Source organism: Sus scrofa, chromosome 15, assembly GCF_054392235.1.
Source record: "Sus scrofa isolate SSC_HxYL_T2T_F1_AM1 chromosome 15, Sscrofa_HxYL_maternal_Yorkshire_Landrace_v2.0, whole genome shotgun sequence".
NCBI lineage: Eukaryota > Metazoa > Chordata > Mammalia > Artiodactyla > Suidae > Sus > Sus scrofa.
Genome location: NC_139397.1, coordinates 25,195,712 through 25,223,670, shown reverse-complemented (window position 1 = coordinate 25,223,670; position 27,959 = coordinate 25,195,712). Strand labels below are relative to the sequence as shown.

Genomic DNA, 27,959 nt, shown 5'->3' with positions numbered 1-27,959 from the left:
AAACATGCTCAACCTGTTGTAAGTAGACAGACCTTTTGTTAAAAAGAAATATTTGATAGCAAAGAGAAATGAAGTAGTTAAAATAGACTGGCCAGTCATCTAATTAATTACTGATTTATTTTTCCTTACAGAGTTTTTTGTTAGTAATTTTTCCATATTTTATCTTTCTTTATTGTATAAATTGCTTCAGCTATGTAAATAAAAAGTAGATTTGAAGTGGTTTATTACAGGAAAACAAATGGCCTACTTTTCAAGGCTATCTCTGATTTTATATAATGTACAGAGAACTTCAGTTCAGGGTGAACATTATAAATCTGATCTACCTAATTCCATGATAGTGATGTAAAGGACAGGCAAGAACTTCTGAAAATTTTAAAAAAGGTGTTAAGTACACTTAACCCTTAAGTGAGCCTTATTCTATCACTTGGGTCCTTTTCTCTCTTAAATGAGGATGCTAAAAACTATGAAATAGAACCGATATAATGAACAAAGAATATACAGCTATAGGTACAAAGACACATGTGGAAATATATCAGATAGATAAATAGACATATAAATAAATTAGTAAAATGCCTGGGCCAATCATAATAAATCTGTACAGATTAGGTTGATTCCTTCTTATACCTCCTAAAAAATTCATTTAATAATTCAATTTAAATTACTTGTTAAATGCTTGGGATTAATTGAAAGCAATCACATTGGCTTTGTTGTCAATGTAGTTGACATACAGTATGTAAATATAGACATTTGACACTATACCTCTAATCGGATGGAGTTGAATTTTAAATAACACTTTAAAATCATATACAATAACTTTCTTCCTTACTTGCCATTTAAAACAATTCAATATTAGTAGTTATTAAAGTACACACACATGCGCACATAGGCATGCACACACACAGCATGTGTGACTTACAGCAGTATAGGCCAATATAATAAATTTTGAGGGCAATTTAGGGATACATATCAAGAGCAATGAAAAAGTTTTCAATCACTTGATCCAAGTAATCCCAATCACTGAGATCTATTCCTAAGATCTCAACAAAGCCCAGAAATACAATTTGCAAATACATTCACACTGTATATATAAAAATAGTAGACCAATAGATTGTCATGAAAAAATAAAAAGTTACATCAAAATGTACAGACATATGTTAATGTCAAGTTTAACAAAGTAGAAAACAAAGTTTTCTGTATGTGCTAAAACAATAGAGCATATGTATCACATTCCTAAAAACTGAATGAGAACACAGAAGAAACAACTCACCACAAGTGCTATCACTTTCATCTAATCCATCTCCACAATCATCCTCTCCATCACAAACCCAGTGTTTAGATATACATTTTTGTGCAGAACATGCAAACTGGTTCCAAGAACAAGAGGAATCTAGAAGACAAACAAGACTATTTTAGGTGCAAAAGAAAAAATAAATCATTTGCAACCATTTTAGGAAAGACCTGACAGTGAGTCAGTTCTTCTTTAGACTTTGCTAAAACCAGCCATCCCACATAAAACAAGCTAAATTCCTCTTCTTTATGACAGTTCTAGAAAATTTTGACAAGAGTTTGAATATTCCCTCTGAGTTACCCAGTTATAGAATATTGTTCCTTCAACATAATCTCACAGGGTTTGTCTTTGAACTAGTCCTTACACTGTTCACTCTCCCTAAGTATATTCCTATCTTTTTTTTAACTTGTCATGTACAGATACAAAATAAAATAAATATTCCAGGTATGGTCTAGTTCTTTCCAATTTTTAATCCATTTTTGAACAGTTGGATAAAAAAATAAATTTACATCCTAGGCAAGGCCACAAATATGAACTCACCATCATATACATTTGTTTTTAAAATGATATGATTCAGGGGGTTTTAGTGTGACGACAGGCCAACAGCTCTGTATCTATATATACTTAACATTTTTATGTTTTTGTTTCTCTTCTTTGGGAACACTTTAGTCTAACACTCAAATTCACTGGCATGGTGGCTGGAATTTTATTACCAAATTATGCATTTATAACAATGTACTCCATTCATTTCTAAAATTTGTGATTATTCTTCTACACCGTCAGTCTATCACCAGGAAACACCCAAGAATAAAATCCAACCAAATTAATATAAATGAAAATAAAAATAAAAATTTGATTTTAATCTTACAAGCTATTTAAAATCTTTGCATCTTTATTTAAAATACATGACCTGTTAAAAGAGAAACATTTAGAAAAACTCAAGTCTAGAAAAAATAAAATTAAAGATGACATAACCTTATATACAATGGCTTCTTTACCAGAAATTAAGACCTACTTAAAGATTGTTTATCTAGTTCTTATAAGGTTCTCTGTTAATCTTGCTCAGAATCTGTCTCTAATATAAAGATATACAGCATCTTAATCAAACAAAATGCACCCTCATATTTCATAATGACATTTACTTTTACGGCAATTTGACATTTCTTAGACAATCCATTTTTAATCTATTTTCCTACTCTATCTACCATAGTGTAAGCTATATTTGTGTTAAATCAAAAGAATGAATACATGCTTTTTTAGAAATTGTTTTGGCCTGGAAATCATAAAATCCATAAATTTTATTAAATAAAATTTTAAAATGCTTTATTACCTTGCCAAGTGAAATGAAATGTACACACATGGAAATTAAGTGTGTGGTAACAGATGACAGTTTGAAGAAATGCAAGTTTAAGTATACTATTTTAATCTAAACATATAATAAGTAGAAACATTTAGGATGATAATAGTAACAGGTAGAAAGAATATAATGTGTTGTATGAGCTAAATCTTTATTTTTCACAGCAGAAGGTAAATATATTAGCATTTAAAGTTAATAAATCAGGAAATGAAGGTATATCATTCATATTGATGGAGATAATCACTGACAAAAATAGAAAAGATTAAAGGAAAAAGCTGGATGGGAGATTGCTATTCTCCACTATAAGTTCCTCTGTTCCACTTTAATTTTTACCATTTTGTGTTATTTAATAAAACTAAATGTTAATATCAATTAGCAATATTTGTATAAAATTTCTATGTATATAAATAATAATATGGTTTGTAAAAGTAAAGCAAGATGCAATGTCTCACCACAATAGGATTCATCAAGTCCATCCTCACAATCTTTCTGACCATCACATATCCAGGTATTCAAAATGCATCTTCCAGTAGGACAACCAAAATAATTTTCTTCACATTTGTGTTTGTTTTGAACTGTGATAAAATATAGAATGTAATGTCAAATCATTTAAATTAAATCTTAGACCTCTGCAATAATAAGCAGATAACAAAGCAATAATACTCCTTGAACTGGAAGAGATATGTAACAAGAAAAGATTAAAAAAGAGCTGAGATGTTCTTTGCAAGAATGCCCAGGTCATGAAAACCAAGGAATAACTAAAAAACTGGCACAAACCAGAGGAGACCAGGGGCACATGGTAACCAGATCTGATCTAGGATTGGATCCTGGATCAGAAAGAGGAGACAAATGGAAAAACTGGTTAAACCCAAATAATGTGGAATTTAGTTAATCAAAAAAACTGAGATGAGTATAAAATGAATAAGTATAAGGCCAAAGGATCATCTTCTTCTGTGGATGATATTTTTAATTCCATACTTATAAAAATAAATTAATTTATACCCCCTGAGAGCACATACAAAATACTAGATTTTTACCTTTACTGGATGTCATTGATTCCCTTGCATCTCTAGGTTTATACAGATTTAGAGTGACTGACTCATGGCCAATCAGGAAGTAAATCTCAAGAGTACACATGTAAATCACACAGTAGTGATGCATTATGACCATTTTAAAATAACAAAATTGACTTCCATTTTATTTTCTTAAATGCTAAATTTGTAGATCTAATTAAAAATGAAAAGTACTTGTGTTCTACATCTTACTTTTTCTTAGCATATTGTGCCTAGATAACAAGATATTTAGACTAAACTTTTACTGGCTTGTTGTATGTCTGCCCACTTATTTCCTAAGTCTACATGACTGCCTCTTTCCTTCTTTTCCAATATAATCACAAGTCTCTATTACTGTTTAAACTTAATTTTCAAAATAATTTATTAGTTGTAGATGTATATAAAGACTACAAAAAGTAAAAAATATATTTATAAGTTTAGTGAATATTTGTTTATTGTGACTTCAAAATAATTTAAAAATTAACTAGTATAAACACCCAATTTTCTAAAACAATGTTTCTATATTTTTTAATGTTTTGTACAATGAAGAGTAAAATATTTTTTAAAATGTGGGAGAGTTGTAGTGAGTCACAATTCAGCGCCTCCAGAGATGTTCTCCAGTTCCTCTCAGGATTCAGCAAGTCTTTTTAAACCCAGAAGGAACATCACAGAGTGTTAGACACTGATGAGCAGAAACAAAAAAAACAAAAGAAAAGAAATATACTATTGCCCAGTTAATACATTATGTACCATTAATAATATTAAAGTATTTATAGTAGATCATATGTGTACATGTATGTGTGTGTGTACACACTAGCATGTGGAATACCCACAAATTAATTTCTAAAATATTGCAAAAAATTATCATATGTCAACTAAACATGGAAAAAGTAAGTGTATACAACAGCAGGTTTCATGGGGACAAAAGAGCAATATGAGAACACATGTAATAGTTTCCTACATACCATATCTACTTCCAGTCATGGCAATTTTACAATTTTCTTTCTGGTGTTATTATATATTTTTAAAATATGTTTACTCAATTAGTTAGAAAGAAACAAGGTCATGACCTTCTCATGGAAAGATAAGATGACAATTTTCAGTGCTTATGTAGGTAAAGATGGCTAATAGTCAGATATACATATACCTTTCTGACCTTGATTTAGTAATGTTATAGTAATCATAACTATTACCCATACTACTATGCCAGAAGATTGTGTAATTGCATCAAATAGCCTAACATGGGAATACAAGCTGTAAAATAACATGAGTAAAAGCCAATGGTAAGAAACAGTCTTCCTCCCTTTAGCCTCTGCCTAGTTTTCGCTCAGTATGTATTACTTCAGTGAAAACTTTATAGACTACATATTTTAAGATGTAATAATCAACTTTAGAAGATTAATGATGAAATGAAGAAGAAAAAGGAAAATGATCCAAATATAGAACAAATCACTCAAGTATCATTCCATAAGTCATTAAAAAATATAAATTGGCATGTTTAGAACATGATGATTATTTTTAATTTAATCTACAATATCTGTATCAAAAATTAAAATTAAGGCGCTCCTGTCGTGACTCAGCAGGTTAAGAACCTGACTGGTATCCATGTGGATGAGGGTTTTATCCCTGGCCTCACTCAATGGGTTAAGAATCCATCATTGCCTTGATTTGTGGTACAAGTCTCAGCTGTGGCTCAGATCTGGTGTTGCTGTGGCTGTGGCAAAGGCTGGCAGCTGCAGCTCCAATTCAGCTCTTAGCCTGGGAACTTCCATATGCCACAGGTGCGGCCCTGAAAAGAAAAAAAAAAAAAAAGAAGAGAATTAAAATTAATAAGTTTATTCTGCACAAGCAGCCCCTAAATCTTTAACACAAAGACTTTTTCTTTCTGGAAATTACCTGGGCATTTTAATTCATCTGAATAGTCTCCACAGTCGTTAGACCCATCACATATCCAGGTCGGCAGAACACACAGTGAGGTAGAATTACATCTTATGAACCCTGCGGATTTCACTCCAAGTTTATAGAAATATGTACAGTCTGTATTATCTATAAGGAGGTAAACAGAAAAATGAAAAACACCTCATCTGTGAAGATTATGAGCCTTCTATGTAGGTCATAGAAACAGGAAAATTTAACCTCATTTGAAGAAGTATACAATTATCCTACACAACAGGGGTTAATTACATATCAGTTCTGGACAAGGTTCAGTGGAGAGGTGGACACTGTTCAATGTAATGCCAAAGGTGCATAGGCATGAACAAACAAAAGGAAATGGAATATCTTACTGCAATTCTTTTCATCTGAAGCATCTGCACAATCTATGTTCTGGTTGCATCGTGCTGATCTTGGAATGCACGACCCATCTGCACAGCGGAACTCAACAGAATCACAGGTTGATACTAGAAAAACAGGTAAATAAATAAATAGATTAGACAGAAAGTGACTCCTTGCTTTAACATTTTGAGTACTTTAATTAATTTTTATAATTTTGTTTGGTTTTGCCTTTTTAATTCTAGGCAGTCAAACCTGGCCCATGGCCCCCACCACCAAGCTTGGGTTAGATGCCTCAATATATCTTCCCATCACAGGGATCGTCCACACTTTGTGGTACTTATAATACTGCATTGCAATTGCCTGTTTATTTATCTCTCGTCGTTAAATTGAAGTTGCATGAAAGCAGAGACCGTGGCTTGTTTTCCGTGATCATACCAGTCCAGCTCTAAGCCAACAAATAAAAAACTGTTGCTGAAAATTCCCTCTCCTTCCAATTTAAAAAGTACAAAGTTTTGATGCTAAGCAAATGCCTGAATGTGTACAGAGAAATCCCAATCTGTCTGCTAAGAAGAACATTCCCTGCTATGATTAAGACAGAGACAGACAGACGGAGACTGAGCAGGAAAAACCACTGAGCATTTGTTTCATTACTCAAAGAGGGAATGGTTCAGCATTGCTAGAAAGTCATCATGCTATGTTATTCTCCTTTACATGGCCATCTCACTAACATTTGGTATAGGAAATATGGGTGCCAAGAAACATATAAATGTGGTATTGCTTCTCTCTGTTGTTGGAAAGTATGGCTTTCCAATTCCTTGCTGTGCTTAAATGAAAATCAGTTTCGATATGCTACTGTCATTATATATACTTTATACAGAATTCTTACTCTTAATCATATATTCCTTCCACTTTGCTTACACATTCATTACCATATAATGGTTTCTAGCAATATGTTGTGAACAGGTGCATGGCATGCTTTGTGTGTTAGATTAATTTAGGTGAGATTTTTATTCCAAATTCAAACTTCCACAGGTTGATTATGTTAACGTACAACCTGAAGGGCTCTCTGATTATGCCATTTTTACTAGTGTTGATATTTTAAAGAGCCTATTTAATTATAAATATAAATTATATCAATTGCAAATGGTTAAAATGCTATCTTAAAATATGCAAATTTTACTCAAAGGTGCATATGTCATTTGTATTTTATAATGCACTGCTCTTATTATATTTAATTGTATCTTATAAATGTATTCTTATTTGTGTTTAAATGATGATTAGAATAAATGTTTTATTTACAATTTGCAATTATAATTGCTTCACTATTTTCTTCATTAAAAATTACATTTTATCATGTGAAAAAGATAATGCTATTATAAGTAGAGATAAACACACTGTTCCAAACAAGAAAAAATAGATTTTTTATGTCTAAATAAAGAAAAAACTTCCATATTCTTTTCAATTACATTTCACATTCAGTATTTAATGGAAAAAATAAATGGAATATATAACAGAAAATAATCATAACAGGCATATACATTTTGTTTCTGACTTTGTTATCTACCAGTAGTCTTCGATTAAGAGGTTGTGTTCCAAAAGATTCCTTATAATCCTTTTATTTAGAGAATAGAATTCATTTCTCTAAAAAACAATATTCTAGATAGTGGTAATACTCCTAAACAAGTCTACAAAGATTTGTCTCATAATTCATAATACACTTGAAGTTTTATCTAATAAGTTTGAGTTTAGGATGCCAGAAAGATGCCAGCGGAGACAGTCACAATCCATTCCACCATCTTCACCTCCCTCCAAACTTCCACAGAGAATCTTCTGTGTACGTGGTAGGGAGTCCATCTGAGTGAGTACTGGCAGCAGGTAGAATGAAGAGGCAAATTATGATTCCATAAACGTGGAGACAGCACACTTATGACAGTTAAGAGGACTGGTGATTCAGAGATTTCACAGTAATGGAGTTGCAAAAACAGTGCTGAGGGCTCTCAGAGGTGGAAGTAAGTGTAAATAATAGTTGTGTGAAGAGCAGAAATGTGGAGCAAGTATAACATGATCTCAGAATTTTGGAAAAATTAAAATAAAAAGAGAAGGATTCTAACTGGATGAACAGAAATTATAACTTCAAAGTTGAGAAGAGTGATTAGGAAAGAGCATTTTAGAGAAGGGCATGGGGAGAACATGAGGCAAGTGGTCAGGAGAACTAGATAGAGGGTGAAATGTTTTTCTCTTATTTTTTTTTCCCTTTTTTCCAATCAAAAATAGGGCTAATGAATCTTGATGAGGAGGGCAAGGACAGCCTTTTAGAGAATGTGAGGTGTGCAAATAGGAACTGCCTGTCCCTTTATTTCTAATTCTACTCCATAGAGTCCATGACTTGATATAGAGGTTTCAGAACAAGCAGAGGGTTAAAGAGTGCAATGGAATTAGAAATATTAAGTGGTTGTACAATTTCATAAATAGCAGGGGCAAAGAGGTTGTGGGGATTAACATCTCCAGCATTTGTAGACAAGGAAAGAGGGTTCTGGGATGGGACAAATCCATGCAAAAAGCAACAATGTCACTTAATAAGTAAGCAAATACTTCTGTCAAAACCTCTTCCTCTCTGGTCCCTCAACTATATTCCTTTCTCACATTATTTGGGTCAGTTCAAGTACCGAAGCTTGCTTCGCCCTTAGGGTGATTGTTGAGGGAGTAAGATGATAGGATTCTTAATTTGTCAAGTGAATATGAAAGCTATCTGACAAATTTTCTTAAAGCTGAAAGTTCAGGAAAAGAGACGAAAAAGTAATGAAGTCTAAATACAGGTAAACTGAGGGAGAAATACTAGACTTTTTCCCTCCAGATAGTCCAAAGGAAAACGTAAGCCTACAAAATATGAATGAAAATATACCTCAGCCACACCAAAAATAACAATGAGACACTAAAAAGAAAGATTTGACAGGGATTGGGATCAAAAGTAGCAGCAAGAGAGAGTAAAACCATTCTTTCTCACATATACTTTCTTAATTTACCTTTTTGACCCACTCTCTTTTCTCCATATCAGTTAAAGCATTTAATGAGATAGGAAATAAATATATAAAATTGATTAGTCTTTCTGTGGTTCTTAGCATGATTCAGATTAAAAAACCTAACTCAATGTTTTCTTTTCCAAATCCCTTGCTCAGCCTGTAGAAAGGGAAGCTGACAAGGAAAAAATGTATTAAATCTGCTGTCCTATCTCTTCTGTTTACTTTCAAACCACATGTTTTATTTAACTTACTGCTTAAGCTCTAAAGGTATTTGAATCCAGAAGGAATGATAACTTCCTGTCCAAGAATCCTTATCCTTTTCCTTTAGTTTGTTGTTTGTAGAATCTTCAAAGATTTGCTGTGAATTTAGGAAAAAAACAAATACCAGTTTCCTCTCCTTTAGGTCGCCTCAGAAATGCTTGCTCTCCAGTCCACCTACAGATGTTCAGGTGACCCAAGGAAGTTCATGTACTTCTCAAAGGGAGTATATTCATCTCAACAGGAAACGGATGAGTGATATCACGCACTCTCCACAAATCTGTTCAAACTCTGACACAACCAGAAGAGGAATATAGAATGACAAACTTTCTGAGCAACTCCTCAGATCCCCCCAGATAGCTTGATGTCTGAGGCTCTCACTCATGAAAGCAACAGCTACAAAGGGGCAGTGATAAAAGATTGATGCGGATTTGGGATTTTGCTTTGCTTCCAAAGAAGAAACCAAAAATAATTCCTTCTAATATCCATTTCCACACTGTAAATAGACCCACTGCCTTGCCAAATTTAAAAAACAATAATGTTCATTACTATTAACATCTAAATTAAACAAATGAAAGTGTAATAGCACTTCAAATAATTTACAGATAGTCCCATCATAACCCCTCTCCATAGCCTATCAAAATATCTCTGTATTTATTGATGTTTTTATTGTATTATTTAAATTTGTAACATTGTACTTTATTTGTATTCAAAATAACACATTGTGTGTGTGTGTGTGTGTGTGTGTGTGTGTGTGTGTGTGTGTGTGTGCATACCTATATACATACAGCAAAGCACTGTGTTCCCATGTTCGACTGATTATAGAAGGAGTAACTAGAAGAAAAGGCTTGGAGAGATAAGGTTTTTTTTACTATTCTTCCTGAACTTGCTTGTGTGCCTTTTCCTTCATTATTTTTTAGGTACTGTAAGTGTCCATGTGTATGATGGACACACCTATGAATTAATGCTTTATAAGAAACTGGCTTTTAGAAGTTCCTGTTATGGCTCAGTGGTAATGAACCTGACTAATATCCATAAGAATGCGGGTTGGATCCCTGGCCTTGCTCAGTGGGTTAAGAATCCAGCATAGCTGTGAGCTGTGGTGTAGGCTGCAGATGTGGCTTAGATCTGGCATTGCTGTGGCTGTGGCATAGGCCTGCAGCTACAGATCTGATTCAACCCCTAGCCTAGGAATTTCCATACGCCAGCAGAGTGGCCCTTAAAAAAAAAAAAAAAAAAAGAAAAGAAAAGAAACAAACAAACAGAAAAAAGAAACTGGCTTATGGAAAAAGGACACTTAGCTGGGATGTTTTGGCATGAAATGTGCCCTACAAGGATACCATGTGTACAAACTTCATATGAAAGAAAAGCAAATCTAAAAGAAACAACTGTAACAAGTAACCTTCCATCTAAAAAGCTACTTATTTGTTTATCCCAAAGAAGCTAGTCCATTTACTTATGTTTATTAATTTTTAGTATGTAATATTGTGCATACTAGAGTTTCCATGAGCATTTGCGGTTTCAAAAGTACAATTTATACAGAAATAATAACCTTCATGGCATAAGGTTTCATTGTTCTTGTTTCTTAAGCTATCCAACTGTCATGATTTCTATACTGTTGTTATTACAAAATAAAAATTTTGGCAGAAACTTGATTCTCCAACATAGTAGTTCTGTCCCTAAGTATATGGCTAAAACGGTTATAAAACAGAATTTGAGAGTTTAGATTAAAAAGGGAAAATATTATTTTGAGTTATTTAAATTGTTATTCAGTAGCTGATACTAATGTCACTGGGCAGAATAAAACCTATCTATATTTTTGGAAGACTTAATTTTTCAACCACCCAAATAGAAATTTAATAAGCACCTACCATGTACTAGGTAGTATATTTATTAATAAACCCAAACATACTAATTTACTTACTGCTTTTCAAAAAAAATTATTTTCTAAGAAAATCCACAGTAACTTTTTAAATTTCCATGGTTCTTTTCATGAATTTTGTTTTAAAATCTACTTTCTGTAACTCTTGTTCAGTTACCTCACATTCTGCCTTGATATTTTTACTTTTATCCTAGCTGAATGTTTTCATTATATTTTCCTTTCCTGCTTGCAAATAACTGATAGAACATATCTATTTTTTTTTGCTTCCCTTAGTTTCTTTTACTCCTTTCATCCAAATGTTTAACCATTTCTCTCCACGTACTCCCAGTAAACTACATTTTATTATTTGTAATCTTTTATAGATAATATGAAATAGTAGTTGATTTAATTTGCAAATGTACTTGACTCTTTCTAAACTGTAGTGTCAACTTAGATGGGTAAACTACTCAAGTGCTTGGCCAAGGTCATATACTCTAAGACGGCAGAGGAACTTTTCAATCTTTTATCATCTATACTTTCTTGAAAATATAGTCTGTATTCACTGTCTTTACTCATTCACCTTTCATATTCTGTTAGAAGTCAACATGATCTGCCTTTTCCTTGCCATTCCACTGAATTGACTCTCTTAAAGGTAACCAGATTATCTCCTATTTTTCAAATAAAATGGACACTACAGTCTGTGTCTCCCTCTTGCCTTCTCTACGATACTTTACAGTGCTAACTTATCCTCATTTCTTGAAAAAATAATTTCTTATAAAGATAGTTTTATTAGTCCTGTGGTGTACTTTTCCTTTTTAAATTAGTATCTTTAATTTTAATTTCAACAGGTAATTCTGATATACTTCCTTAAAACAACCACTACTCTATACATCCTTTGAGCTTTCTCTCTCTCTCTGTCTCTCTCTCTCTTTTTTTTCTGGCTGAGCTTGCAGCATATGGGAGTTCCTGGGCTAGAGATCAAACCCACAGCACAGTAGGGACCCTAGCCACAGCAGTGACAATGCCAGATCCTTAACCCATTAGGCCACTAGAGAACTCTGAGCTTTCTCTCTTTAAGAATTCCAAAATCAGGGAGCTCAGGGAGTATCCCTGAGGATGAAGTTTCAATCCCTGGCCTTGCTCAGTGGGTCAGGGATCTGGTTTTGCCACAAGCTGTGGGGTAGGCTGCAGATGAAGCTAGGATGCTGCGTTGCTGTGGCTGTAGTTTAGGCTGGCAGCTGCAGCTTCAATTTGACCCCTGGCCCGGGAACTTCCATATGCTCCAGGTGCAGCCCTAAAAAGCAAAAAAAAAAAAAAGTCCAAAATCAATATTTCTTGTCTAAATCTACTACCTCAGCTCCAGTTCTATATTTATCCATACACCTTTTGAATTGTTCCATCTGAAGATCTACAGGTGCTCCAACCTCACAATATGGACTATTCTTATCTATCTCAACCTCAAACAAACAAAAGGCACAAAAAACTTTTTAACAATTAATAAAAACAAATAATATTTTAAAAGGAACCAAAACACACACACACAATCTACTTTATTCCCATGGAGATTACTCCCTATATTTATTACCCACCAAAACCTGTTATGCTACCTTCTGAAATGCTGTTATATCTGTCTCCCTCCTCTTTATTCTTAGCTTTGGCTACCGTAATAGCCTCCTGTTTTATCCTACTGATTTCAGTATTATAGTTTTCATTCTAAAAATTGTGGGGTTGTTTTTCATTTTCTGGTGACTACAAGATAAAGTTCATATTCTTTAACATGGCACCAAAAAACATCTTCATGTCCTGGTTCCTTCTTCACACTTTCATTTTTTCATCACTTCCCAGCCTGCGGTCTGGCTCTAAACATCAAATTACTTGCAGTTTTCAATAATGGTCCCTCTACTTAGATTTCTCTTCTGTTTTGATCATTCCACCTTATTTAAACCTTAAGATTCAGGATAAATTTAATCTAGTCTAAAAACTTCAGGATACTTCCAAGTCCCCCCTACCCCTGCCAAATTACCTTCCTAATAGTACAATTATTGCACCTTATATTCACCTTCATCTGTTTAAATGACTATCTTTCATGTAGAGTTTGAATTCCTTGAGGGCACGCACATGACTTACAAATTTTATGTCTCAGTTCTAAATTAATTTTACCCAAGAAAGTGTTCAATGAATGAAAAGATAAAGGGAAATTGGTTTGGAAAGATATGATAGGTCTAGATTTTAGGAGGACTTAAATGTCAGACTAAAAACTTGTCACTTATTCTGCAAACATTAGGATTCTTTATGAGGAAAGGGAATTTTAAAAAAGTAAATGCTTAAAATGCTTAGTAGTATTAGCATGACTAAAAATTTAGATTATTGGAAAGAGTAGAAACAGGGAGACTAATTACAGGGCTACTCTGGGGAGTTTCCATGGTGGCTCAGCAGTAACAAACCTGACTACTATCCATGAGGATGTAGGTTTGATCCCTTGCCTTGATCAGTGGGTTAAAGATCTGGCGTTTAACCCAGCTGTGGTATAGGTTGCAGACATGGCTTGGATCCCACCTTGCTACGGCTGTGGTGTAGGGCAGCAGGTGTAGCTCCAACTCAACCTCTGGCCTGGAAATTTCCATATGCTGTGAGTGCATCCCTAAAAAGACAAAAAAAAAAAAAAAAAAAAAAAAAAAAAGAAGAAAAAAGAAAAAGGACCACTCTGTTAATCTAGGCTCAAAGTAGATTGGAATGGAATATATTTCAAAGAACTGGAAGATTTGTTAACGATTAGATAAGTGATAAAATATGGTGAAAGGAGGAATCAAGGATAATACCAAAGTTTCCTGTCTAATAAGAAGGAAAATGATGATATCATGGGAAAAGAATTAAGGAATGAAGGGGAACATTTTGGAGAAGTAAATTCAGTATTACACATTCTGGTAGAAATATCTCATAAATGAGGAGGTTGAACTGAAAAGGTGAGAAAAGGCAAGAATTTTGAAGTGAGCAAAGAAACAGAAATTAGATATAGAGAATACAGTCATAATTTTGAGTTGACTCTAACTCCCCTCCAACAGCATTTACTGAAGTGTGATCCATAGATCACACTTAGTTTGTATTAAAAGAGTGAATCCCTAGTGCTCTCAGGAACACACTCAGGAAGAGTTTAGGAAACACTTAGCATGATAATATTCCTACATCCCCAGCATGTGTTTACCTTTACAGTCTAATTCATCAGAGTTGTCTCCACAGTCGTTTTCACCATCACATAACTTGCTGTGAGGAATGCAACGACGATTGTGACAGGGCTTGAAACCTCTTCGACAGCTTCTGTTTTCTTAAATAGAAAAGAGAAAACACTTACTTGGAGGTCTTATAGAAATATTTTACAAAAAGAAGATCACAGATAGATCACAGATCATTCAAAATAACGGGGTTGTGGATCTATAAAATTAAGTGCTATGTAGCATCAAAGCTCTGGTTTAGGATATTTAAGCATTATCAGGGTGTTCATTCAGTTAAAAAGCCTTTTTGCCTGCTTCAACCTCAGTGATTCATCCTTAGAGTTCTCTTCAAATTACATGCACATTATTATTTCTGGCATTTCTGTCACGTAACATAGAAATAAACATATATCACATATTCAATTCTGAATAAATGAATCTCCATCTCAAAAGTAATGAAGATATCCAAAACCTATTTCCTTAACATCTCACAAAGATTTTATAACAAGGAAAAAAAGTGTCAAAATATGTATTCCTGAATCAGTGAATCTAAAAGTAACATATTTATCCATAAATTTCTCTTAAAAATCATCTAAAAATGTCTAACAGAATAGTTTAGGAAGAAAATAATTGCCCTCTGAATTATATTTATTTTAATGAGACTCTCCTGACATTTTCTTATTTGGGGCAGAAGGTATCACTCACAATAATAATAGCTGTCATTTACTGAAATCTAATTGTGCGCCAGGCTCTAGACTGAGCATATGTAAATACATATATTTTTTTTTTATTTTAATGCTCTGAACCACCATTCCAGCTAGGTTTGTTTTGTAGTGAAAAACTAAAATATTGAGAAGTAAGTACCCCTGCTCACTAGTCACACACTAGTAGGTTTGGGAACAAAGATTTAACTTGAGGTATGGGTTGAAAACCTGAAATCTATACCTGAAATTGTGAAACTATAGCCCACAGGCCAAATGCAGCCTGTAAGCCTGTTTTTTACATGGCTCTGAAACTAAGAATGATTTTTACATTTTTTAAGGATTATAAAAAAAAATAGAATATGTGACAGGAGTTATGTATGACCTACAAAACCTAAAATACTAGCTGAATCTTTATAGAAAAAGTTTTCTAACCCCTTTACACACAAACATTACCTGCCTTCTAAGAAGTTAAAAATAATCTGAAATATATTCTCAAGCCAATTCATAATAATGTGAATTTGTAAGCTGATTAGTATTACATATTCATGTGCTTTCTATATATATATACTATATACATAACTTCATATATATATATACTATATACTACATATCTGTTGATTCAAGGAAATTTGTCATTTGAGGCAAATTTCTTCAGATTTTAGTTACATATCAATTATAAACAAATCATATTTGACTACTGTTTTAACCAAGGGTGTGTTATTCTGCAATGTAAAAGAGTAAGAGAACTGCCAGTGAATTTTCCAAAATCCATCTTCCTCTTATTTTAACTTTGATGATTTAGGTATAGCTATTACCCAAATAATGAAACTAAGGAGAAAAATAGAAGTCAAATATACCAATTCCAGAGTCCTAAATTTTGCAGAGCATAGAATACCAGTACTATCATAGCACAAAAATAAATCCGATGAATTTAGAAATAATCTGGATTGTTTCTACAATAACTATTAATGATTTCACAGACATAAAATTTTAGGGAAAATATTGTTGCCATGAAGGCAACCAGCAGTTGTTTACTATGGACCAAAAGCCAGTCTTACTTCCAAGGGAGAGGAATAGTTGATTATCACTTGGTGTCCTACACAGAGGCACAGCTGGTGGAATTCCATATTTAATGGGGATCATGGCTAAAGCAATCAGCCTTTGTACCTAAGGACACTACTCCTGGGACAATCCTGGAGGCGAAAATAGAATGAATAAAACTTTCATATCAACACAAAAACACCCTGCTGACTAATGGTGGATCTCTGCTGCAGAGTAAATCTGCACTACCCACCCAATAGCTGAAACTTCTTAATTACATTTTTAGGAATGTAAGCCTAAAATGCATTGTTAATGATGAATACCTAGGCAGCTCAACAGACAGGCTCCTGCTCTATTTAAACTAGTGCTTAATGCATGGAAAACCATAAGGAAATTCTTCAACGAATAAATATCATGTTCATTGGATCAGAGATATGGTGCTCTGAGCAAGAACACAACCAAATCAATCACCTTACATACATGCTAATGAGAGGCAGTAAGGAAATCATACATGTAAACCAAATGGAGACAGTCACACCAAAAACTACAAAAAGAATTATAAACTTTTGTCTAAAATAAGCAAATCACAATTGAACACATACCACAATAGAGCAGTTTTTCATCTGATTTATCTTTACAATGAGGAAAGCCATCACAGGTGAGCTGGTAGTCAATACACTCTCCATTTCCACACTCAAACTCAGAATAAATGTTACAGGAGGAATTTTTAGCTGAAAGGAAAAAAGTCAATGTTTTATGCAATAACAAACACATGTGATGCCAAAATACTTATCTCTCAGTTTTAATTATAAAAATAAAGTAGAATTATTATCCTACTTCTAGATCTCAGGACTTTCATCAGAAATTAAAAGCCTGAGTTTTTATGTGGTTTGCCCAAGGTGTGAGTATAGGCCAACTGCCACAAGTACAAATTAGGTGCTTTTCCATTGCGAAGTTTCATTGCTGAAATGCCAGTATGTGACCCCTATATTAGAAAGGTCTCTCTTGGAGAAAATAGACTTATTTTTATTTTTAAATAGTAGATTTATTAGAAAACTTTTGGAAGGAAATGTTTTCATTGTATCATATGCTATTTGCCTGCTTGTACTCACTCCATTGCTTGTTGAATAATTTTACAGTGGAATTTGGCCATATTAACTATGTTGGAGGTAATTAAAATTCATTACCTCCACTAATGCAAGAAACATAGCTTAATTATATAATTTACTCTCATTTTTAAAGATTTATTTCAGGAATATTCAATTAAATAATCATTAATACTATTTGAAGTTTCCAGGGTTTTATTTATTATTAGAATGTAATTCATTTTAACAGAACATGAATCTTATATATCTACATAATTGCCTATTTATCTACCTATTAATGACTTATAATTGAAATTTTTCAATGATAGTTACTCTCTCCAAAGATAATTTTATTTTTCTTTTTAGGGCCACACCTGTGGCATATGGCAGTTCCCCGGGCTAGGGGTCAAATCAGAGCTGCAGCTGCTGGCCTACAGCACAGCCACAGCAACACCAGATTCAAGCTGCATCTGCCACCTATGACGTACCTTGTAGCAACACTGGATCCTTAACCCACTGACTGAGGCCAGGGCTTAAACCTGCATCCTCAAGGACACTATATCAGGTTCTTAAACGGCTAAGCCGCAGGGCGAACTCTGATAATTTTATTTTTCTTGGTGTGTTCTAAACTTCCCTGGTCAGTAGCTAAGGTAGAAGTTCATCTTAGAGGAAATAACAAATAATTAGGAATCTAAAAATATTAACTTAAAGGAACACATATAAAGAAGAGTGCTGGTACTACTACACACAACCATCTTAGATCAGGAACTGTACAAAATTTATCCACTTACTGAGAGTCTACTAGCATTTCCAACTTATTTTGTCTATTTTAAACACATCCTGTTTCATGTTTCATTTCTAGTGAAAACTAATTATTAACAGTGGAAAATGACCTATTTTACTTTTATAAGCATTGTGCCTTTGAGGGAAGAACCAAAAATTATTCATTATAAATATGGCTTATTATGCAAAAACAAACATATGAGCACAATTCTTGCTTAGGTATGTCCATTTGATAACAATATTTATTTTCTGTTTCTTTCTAGAAACAAAAAAGTGGTTCAGCTGTCCTCTAATTCTCTTACAAGGTAACTGCTTTTTCTAATTATATTTGCTATTCTTATTTCTGTTATGGGCGTTAGTAAGGTTGGTATAAAATGGAATTGCCTAATCTTTTTGTCAAGACTTATGACAACAAATGATTTTCTCACCTTTGCTTCAGGTCTGTGTTAGCAAGTGTCCTTTCACCCCTGTAATGTTGCCATTAACATTCATAAACTGCTCTGGGTAAACTAATTCAGATGTGGACACAGATATGCTAGAAACATCCCCACTTCCCAAAGATGGACTTAATAAGAAGAAGCCAAGAGTTGCTTTTCATCTCTCTGCTGGACCACAAGATTTCAATACGAATGCACCATGGATACCAGATGCTTCTGTAAGGATTTGTCAGCTCCGAGGAATCCAATATTGTTCTACAGCTGCATGTGAATACAACTATGCTTGTTTAAAAGATCGTTTTCTGTCTGATTCATTCCCTTTCACCAATAGTGAGAAGCAGGTGGCTTAGTAGGGACAGATGTACCTAATCTACTTTGCAGCAAGGACAGGCATCCACTGTATACAAATAAGCCTTGCTGTTTTGACTAAAGGCATTGGTTTACTACTGGCCTGTAGTGACCTGTGAAAGAAACATGAGTGATTCTAACGCATGGCTAACATTCCAGGCTTACAGATGGCATCAGATCCAGACCATTACTGCTGAAACCACAAAGGCAAACTGAAAGAGAGAATTTAAGCAATCGCCTGAGCAATTCAGGGAAGTGTTAGGTAATGAAGAAATATAGGAATTTGTGGCCCAAATTATTGAAATTGACTATCTTCATTTAAAGTTCACTGACCATTTGCATCATTCCCTTGTTTGCTTTGGCATATTCTTAAATAAAAGTGTTTTACTTCTTTTGCTAAGAGATGCCATTTTGGGTTGTGATGCCAATTTGCAAAGTGAGAAAACATGTATATTCTTACATTAGGTACAGTTTTCAGGGCAAGGAAAATGATGTCAAAGTGTTTATATTAAAATAAAGAACAGGGACGTTCCCATTGTGACTCAGCAGTAGTGAACCCAACAGTATCCATCAGGATGCAGGTTTGATTCCTGGCCTCACTCAGTGGGTTAAGGATCCAGCATTTCCATGAGCTGTGATGTAGGTCACAGGCTCAGATCTGGCATTGCTGTGGCTGTGGCTGTGGCTGTGGCCAGCAGCTGTAGCTAGGATTTGACCCCTGGTCTAGGAACTTTCATAGGCCACAGGTGTGGCCCTAAAAAGCAAAATAAAAAAGAGGCAAAAGAGGGGATCCTCCTTATAGATAAAGACCAAAACAAGACTAAAGATGAAGATTAAATACACTTATAGCTTATGATATTTATTTTTATAATGTAGACATTTATTTTTATGGATTTTCTAAGATGAAAGATATGAGGTGAGGATATAGATGAGGACAAAAATGTCAAAAATTGGTATAAGAGGGAACTCACCCATTCCAAGCAAGATATTTCTCTCCCATCTTTCTTACTCACAGGTTTAATGTTAAAGAGTAATTAACCCTTTTTATGATGCTGGGTACTTTTTCATGGCAATATTGGAACAGTTGAACCCTTAGTTATAGTAAATACAGTTTTGGAAACTTAGCTGTTAATAAGTATATACTATAATGATACTAATTAAAGATTGTAATGCCTTTGGGAGGTATAAACATCACACAAGGCTGCAATGCTACATTCTTAATTAACAATTTGGAAATGATTACAAAATAAGCTGCATGAGCCATTCTTTCTCATTTATATACTGTGACAAACTGTGAGTGGGTTTACTACAGAGCTAACTAAGCTACTGACTGTAAACTGGCTTATTTCAACTTTAATTAATTTTGCTATGGACTAAATTCTCAAAATCATAACCACAAGTTTTCAGATAGTCATCATGTGCAGGTATTTCTTTAGCTAGCCCAACACCTTCTAGTCCACAATCAGGGAAAGATAACATTTGTCACAGTTTGGGTTCTTATTATCTATCACATGCTGCTAAAGGTAAAATGGTAAACTGAGTTCTTTTCAGAATAGTGATAAGCCCTCCAATACTGGAGGAGAGCACAGCTTCATAAAAATAAGAAAAAAATTTCAATGTCCATGTGTGTCATGTTGAGCATTTATGTCATATCACATTTCAGTTCTCTTTACTTACTCACACATCTGTTGTCTTCTAGCAATATTCGATCCCCTCTGCAGGAACAATTCACTCTTCCATTAGGAGTTAGAAGGCAGAGGTCATGACAACCTCCATTCAATATTGCACATGGAGAAAGTTCACCTGAAGTGAAGAGGTTTTATTGGTAATATTTTATATTGAATTCCTAGTCTATGTTAGATATAGATTAACAGTAAACTATTAGATAGCCTCAATCTCTCAAAGTTATCTCACCAGCAAGGAAGATTTGGGACTTTGAAAATCTAAACATTTCAAAAGATAAGGACATTAAGAAATATGCAACAAAGCTCTAAATTTTCAAAGCATTTGTCAAGTATGCTGTGGCATTCAATGAACTAGTACTCTGGAAACCAGACACATATTGCACACTGCAATTTTGTAGCTATGCCAGTGATTAAAGAATTTTTAAGGCCAGATATAAAGCTTATTTATCAACAAGTATTATTTTCTTGGAAATGAATTGATTTGAATGTTCAAAATATCAGTGAGCAAGCATGAAAAAGAATTTCAGAAACAAATCATTAAAGATGAATTGTTCCTCTGGTGATAAATTAAGAACTACAAATTTTCCATAAATCTTCACATAATTTCAATATACTGAACAGTCAAAGCCTAAAGGCCAGCTCCAGGAACAGTAAGAAAACAAACTGCTACTAAGTATTACTTAGTAGGTAAGTAAGAAACAGATTCATGTTTTGAGAAATTATATAATTAAGAAATAAATTTGCTTTCTATTGTGACTTACAGCTATTGGTGTCATTGGCAACAGCTATGATTCCCATTGGCTGATGTGGAATATCAGAACGAAGAATTTTTGTATCTCCTCCTGTGTACTTGCTGGAACGCAGGATAGCTCTTCTTCCCCAGTCTGACCAGAAGATGTAATTGTCATACACAGCCAGACTGAGAAAAGTCCCTGGCCCAGTTTTAACAATCACCTGCAATAAAGTAAAATATATTTTTAAGGAAGGTATCCACATCTGTTTTTGCTTCAAAAAATTAAGAGATTGAGATCAGTTTATTTTGGGAGTTCCTATTGTGGCTCAGAATGTTATAAACTCAACTAGTATCCTTGAGGACATGAGTTCAATCCCTGGCCTCACTCAGTGAGTTTAGAATCTGGCATGGCCATAAGCTGTGATGTAGGTCACAGATGTGGCTCAGATTTGATGTTGCTGTGGCTGTGGCCGGCAGCTGTAGCTCTGATTGGCCCTCCTAGCCTGGTAATTTCTATATGCCGCAAGTGGAGCCCTAAAAAGCAAAGAAAAAAAAATTATTTTAATCAATTGAAATCTTCAGATAAAAATACATTTCACTAGAGGTAATATAATATCTGTCACAGTTTATTTTAAATGCTTTGCCATCCTTAGCTTTTACAATATATTTACTTAACATTTTGAAGTATATTTCTATTTAATAATCATCCAGTTTATTTAAAAATAAAAATAAACGGTTGTATATTTTTAGTGTTATAAACCAAAATCAAGACAGAAATGAGATTAAACACTCTTACTTAGTAACATTTATTTATCTTAAGAAATCATTAGATATATAGTGAACACCTATCAAGCTCTCAGAATTATATACAGAATATAAGGAACAATTTGATCCAGGTTATTCCTTCAGGAAGCTTACTACATAATGATTTAACTAGATGTATATGTATTGGCAATAACAGTTTAAGAGCAAAGACTAAAAATTTCACTCAGACCAAGATGAAATAAAAGGGACTAGATTTTTCTTCCCAATATAACAACTATAAAATTACACAAACTATATAAAACAAGGCTTTTCAACGCATTGGATATCAGTAAAGAAAGGACAGTGATTCCTAAGTAACAAGAAAAACTGAGTGAGTCCTATAACCTCCACAGTGAATAGCCAGAGAGAGATTCCAGGCATCAACCCAATGCAGAAGAAGCCAAGAGTTGAAGGAACTCTCTGAGTGGATGGAGCTGAGAGTTATGGGAGGGAAATGTGGTTACATCTCACAAGGCAAAGTGTTGGAAAAGAGAGAACACAGGGAGAACTCTGGCTATCTGCACAGGGTCCTCCTGCTGTACTCAGCCATATACTAAGCACACACATCTGTGTGTGAGACAGCTATTCCAAGCTGGTGAAAGAACCAGGCAAAAGAATTAGAGAGAAGAATTTACAAAATTTACATGGGTCCAAGAAGCACACTTGTTAAAGCCAACCAGACTTAAAAACTTTCTAAGTCATGGGACACAGAGAGTACCTGGAAGAGTTTTGCCTTAGCAGTGGGGAACTGCTCCAACCTTACTAGCAAGTCCCAAAATGAACAAACTGTTTCCAGGTAGTTTAACTGTTTCCCAGTGAAATCTCAAAAGAGTTTTAATGGTAATATGAAAATTTTAACCACTAAGCTACCATGGGAAAAAAAAATGAAAAAGAGGAAAAATTTCAAATTAATGACCTCAGCTTCCACATTAAGGAGAGGAGAAAAGGTATGTTAACTCCAAAGTAAAGATAGGAAAACAAAATAAAGTTTGGAAGAGAAAGAAAAAAAATAGAAAACAAGAAAAAAATTAGAGGAAAATCAATGAAACTATATGACGGTACTTTGAGATCAATGAAGTGGATAATACATATATGGGTGAAGTGGGGGTTATTCAAAGAACACAGATTTACTTAACATTTTCAAAGCCTATCAGTATAATTTATCCTATTAACAGACACACACACACAAAGAAAACTCATATGAAGATGTCAATAAACACAGAGAATTTATTGGTTGGATCTAACCATATATTTCTGATAAAAACTCAGACAAGAAATATTAGAAATAAAACTAGAAAATAAATTGACTTCTTGGGGTTAATTTGTTGCCTGGCAGATTAAGGATCCAGCATTGTCACTTCTGTGGCTCACATCACTACTGTGTCACAGATTCAGTCTCTGGCTGGAGAACTTCCACATGCAATGGACATAGCCAATAAACTATTAACTAATTAATTAATTAATAAAACTAGGAGTGATGAGACAAAAATGATCATTCTTACTACTTCTACCCAACATTTCCTACGTTTCTAACCAGTATACTAAGATAAGAAAACAAATATAAAAAGCATTCAGATTGGGGAGAGAAGCTAAGCTATATTTATTAGCAGGTGACAAAATCCTCTACATAAAAATTCCAACAGACTCTATTTAAAAAAAAAAAAAAAAACTGCTTGAACTAATAAATTTAGTAAGATTGAGATACATGATTGCCCTAAAAATCAATTATATTTCTATATACTAGCAATAAAAATTTAAAAATTTAAAACTTTTTATAATAGTATCAAAAGATAAATTACTTAGTAATAAATATGAAAAATGTACAAGAACCTGAAAACTACAAAAATATTACTAACAGAAATTAACAAAAATTAAAGAGATAGGCCTTATTCATGATTTACAAGAGTCAATATGTTAAGATATCATCCTCAAATGATAAATTATATCTATTTCAATAAAACTCCTGCAGACAATATTTTAAAATTGGCATGATTATTCCAAAATTCATGTGGAAATGCAAAAAAATCTAGAGTAGCAAAAATAATGACAAAAAAGAGCTGGAGGAGAAGCCCTACCTTATTTCAAGACATTATAAATTTTCAGTTATCCAGACAATGTGGCATTGGCAAAGGATAGAGAAATACATCAATATCAATAAAATGGAAAAGTTCACAAACAGGCCTGTATGTATATAGATAACCAATTTTCAACATGAGGGCAAAGGCTATTCAAGAAATAGGATAATTTTTCAACAAATGATATTTGAACAACTGAATAGACATATGCAAGAAATGAACTGCCACCCATATACAAAAATTAACAGCAAATAGATTTACTAAATCTAAAATGTAAAACTACATAACTTCTAGAGGAAAACATGGGAGAAAATCTTTACAAATTTGTTAGACAAAGAGTTCTTAGGTGTGACATCAAAAGATTAATAAGTTAGGGGGAAAAATGTAATTGTAATGTATACATGTAAGGATAACCTGACCCCCTTGCTGTACAGTGGGAAAATAAAAAAAAATATTAAAAAAAAGATTGATAAGTTAAACCATTAAAAATATTGATATGTTGAACTTAAAATATAAAGCTACTCCTTAAATGACACTGGTAGGACAAAGAAAAGGTAAGACACAAACTATGAAAAAATATTTTCAAATCATAGGTCTAGAAAAGGATTTATATTCAGGAATATAAAGAACTCTCAAAACTCAGTTATAAAATGAACAAGTAACCCAACAAAGAATTGACAAATTTTTTTTGAAAAAAAATTTATTAAAGAAGAAATGCACACCTATGTTCATTACAGTTCTATTCACAATATCCAAGAGAGAAACAATCTAAACATCCATTGGTTAAGAAGACATGGTTCATATACACAATGAAATACTACTCAGCCATAACAGAAGACAAACTAATGCCATTTATAGCAACATGAATGGAACTAGAGATTCTCATACTAAGTGCAGTAAGCCAGAAGGAAAAGGATAAATACCACATGATATCACTTATTTGTGGAATCTAAAATATGGCACAGGAGTTCCCATTGTGGCGCAGTGGAAACAAATCCAACTAGGAACCTGGGGGTTGCTAGTTCCATCCCTGGCCTTGCTCAGTGGGTTGGGGATCTGGTGTTGCTGTGAGCTGTGGTGTAGGTCGAAGATGTGGCTCAGATCCCGCATCGCTGTGGCTGTGGTATAGGTTGGCAGCTGTAGCTCTGATTGGACCCCCAGCCTAGGAACCTCCAAACCAAAAAAAAAAAAAAAAAAAAAAAATGCATAAAATATGGCACAGATGATCCTATCTGAAAAACAGAAACAGTTCATGGCCAAAGGAGAGCAGACTTGTTCCCAGGGGAGATAGGGGGAGGGAGTGAGATGGACTGGCAGTTTGGGGTTTTTGGACACAAACTGTTACATTTGGAATGGATGGGCAATGGGGCCCTGCTGTATAGCACAGGGAACTATGTGTGACTGGATCACTTTGCTGGACAACAGAAACTGAAGAAACACTGTAAATCAACTATATTTTTGAAAAAGTATATTGGTTATTCTAAGGCTTTGGCATTTCAATGTACATTTTAACATCAGTTTGTCCATTTCTACAAAATTTCTACTGTGATTTTTGACTAATAACATTTTGAATACATATCTTAGTTTGACATAATAAAATAAATATTGCTTGTTTTAAAGAAGATATACATAAGAAAAGTAAGCACTTAAGGAAATTATCAACATGTTAGACATTAGGGAAATGCAAATTAAAAATATCACACAACTCTTAGATTGGCTAAATACTGACCACATCAAGTGTTGGTGGGGATGTGGAGGTACTTGTAGGAATATATAATGGCACAACCAATTTGGAAAATGATTTGGCCTTTTCTGTAAAAATTAAGCATATAACTTGCATATGATCTACCCTTCTATTAAGTATTTAGTTACCCAAGTAAATGAAAGCATATATTAGTGTAAGGATTTGTTCACAAATGTTCATTGCAGATTGATTTGCAATAAGCACTAACTAGAAGCCACATACAGGTGAATGCATAAACAAGTTGCATATACCCATATCATAAAGATTCTCTTCTTGACCAAACTCTCTCTAGTCAGGCTTCTCTGAACACTTGGCATGTTATCAGGAGCCTAATTTTGGCAAGAAACCTGTTAAACCATTTCACCTAGAAACGCTCACTCTCAGTATCTGATATCTTGATATCTGACCAAATTCCTCATCCCTGACTGTCCTGGTGAAGTCTGACAACTAGGCCTGTCTTCACCAAGAATCTTGTTAGGTCAGTTTGACTAGAATTCCCCCTTTACTTCTGATATTTCCTGTTAGGAATTGTCCATCTACCCATAGCTCATGTGCTCCCTGGCTATACATTTCTACTTTTCCTTATGTTTGGAATTGAGCCCAATCTCTGTCCTCTACTGCAAAAGTCTCTATACCTGTCCTGATAGTTCTGAATAAAGTCTGCTTTACTGTTTTAACAAGAGTCACGGATATTTTTTTTTCCCCTAACACTTTAAATCCAATAGGACTGAGGAAAAAAAAAGATGAATTATTAATACATGTAACAATGTGGATGGATTTCAAAATCATTATGCCTAGTGAAAGACTTCAAAGGAGTACAAAGTATATGATACCATTAATTTAAACTTCAAAATGTAAACTATTCTGTAGTGATACAAAAACAGTTTCCTGTGGACAGAAAGAGAAGGGGTAGGGTGAAAAAAGAAGAGGTATAAAGAAAAATGAAGAAATGTACAGAGGTCATATATATGCTCATTATCTTCATGTGATGATGGATTCACAGGTAATATGTGTATGTGTGTGTGTGTTAACTTTTAAAATTTAAATATTTATTTAGTGTATGTCAATCATATCTAATTTTTGTAAAATAAAGGCCAAGAATGCACATAAAATATTTTCAGAAGTAATATTAAGTATATGTGACATTGTATTTGGAAGGATAGGATATATCAGAAAATAGATGAATTTCTTGTCTATATGTTTTATTTAGCTTTTGCCTCTACACCTAAATCACAGGGGTGGCCTGACCAAATAGTACCTCTGAACTCTTTAGAAAATTAGTGAATGAACAGAGTGATGGTCTAAATATGAGCACACCCTTCTTAGTTGAATGAAATGCTCAGGTTTCCATAAGAGAGTAACCGATAATTTACTCAGTAGCAAAGAGATGAGACATCATTTTAGGAATGGAACAGTAAATATATGAAAAACGGGAGAAAAAAAGAACGCTAAGTCTTAAAGAAGCAAAGAAATCTACAATAATTTGCCTTTAAGGCAGCAGAAACTTCAAACAATTTTAAAAGTATTGATGTAGTTTACTTGATTTTGTTTGGTTTCATTTAGAGGAAATCTTTGCCTCTCTATTGTGAACAAATTACATGAAGGGAGGTGTTGTAGCATACTTCGAATAAAGAAATGTGTTTTGTTTTTTTTTTCCCCTTCCAACATCCTAATTGGGAGGGGGCTTGATAATTAACATCCAATTCAGAACTACAGAATTTACTCAGTTATCTCCATTTTATAAATCACTGTGGTATAATGGAAAGGCCTCAGAAGACCTACATTCAAATGGTAGCATGGTCATTTTTAAGCATAGTGGATTTGAGGAAGAGGTTTCTTTTTTTTTAATTTTGGTTTGCTTATTCCTAAAATAGGGTGTATTAAAATCTGTTTCAACAACTTTACAGGGCTGTTATAAGTATATATTCAGAAATGCTTTGAACATCCTTCTTCTATCACTATATGTATATATATATATAGTATGTTATGTATACATATATATACTTGTATTTGTTTAATATAGCTGTCAGATTTTAACTTTTGTAATTTTTGCCACCAGATCTATTATAAAATAATCATTTTTATATAAAAATCAAATTAAAAAACCTCAATAGGAATAGTTTTTTAGAAATAAATATAATAATTTGATTCTTTGGCCTTAGAATATCAAATATGCCAAGCAGAGACCTAGCTAGGTTACT

At 33.6% G+C, this 27,959-nt stretch overlaps 1 protein-coding gene across 5 annotated transcripts in view; it reads right to left on the bottom strand.

Moving 5' to 3' along the window:
- Positions 1–27,959, bottom strand: part of LRP1B (LDL receptor related protein 1B) — a 1,884,722-nt gene that overhangs the window by 248,221 nt on the left and 1,608,542 nt on the right. For all 5 annotated transcript variants that reach the window (XM_084998912.1, XM_084998914.1, XM_021076285.2 and 2 more), the window contains 8 exons: positions 21,164–21,356; positions 20,395–20,520; positions 16,667–16,795; positions 14,313–14,432; positions 5,983–6,096; positions 5,594–5,743; positions 3,098–3,220; positions 1,268–1,387 (listed from right to left, as the gene is read on the bottom strand). In XM_084998912.1, the coding sequence (XP_084855038.1) occupies positions 1,268–1,387; positions 3,098–3,220; positions 5,594–5,743; positions 5,983–6,096; positions 14,313–14,432; positions 16,667–16,795; positions 20,395–20,520; positions 21,164–21,356 (1,075 nt within the window). The remainder of the gene's footprint in view (positions 1–1,267; positions 1,388–3,097; positions 3,221–5,593; positions 5,744–5,982; positions 6,097–14,312; positions 14,433–16,666; positions 16,796–20,394; positions 20,521–21,163; positions 21,357–27,959) is intronic.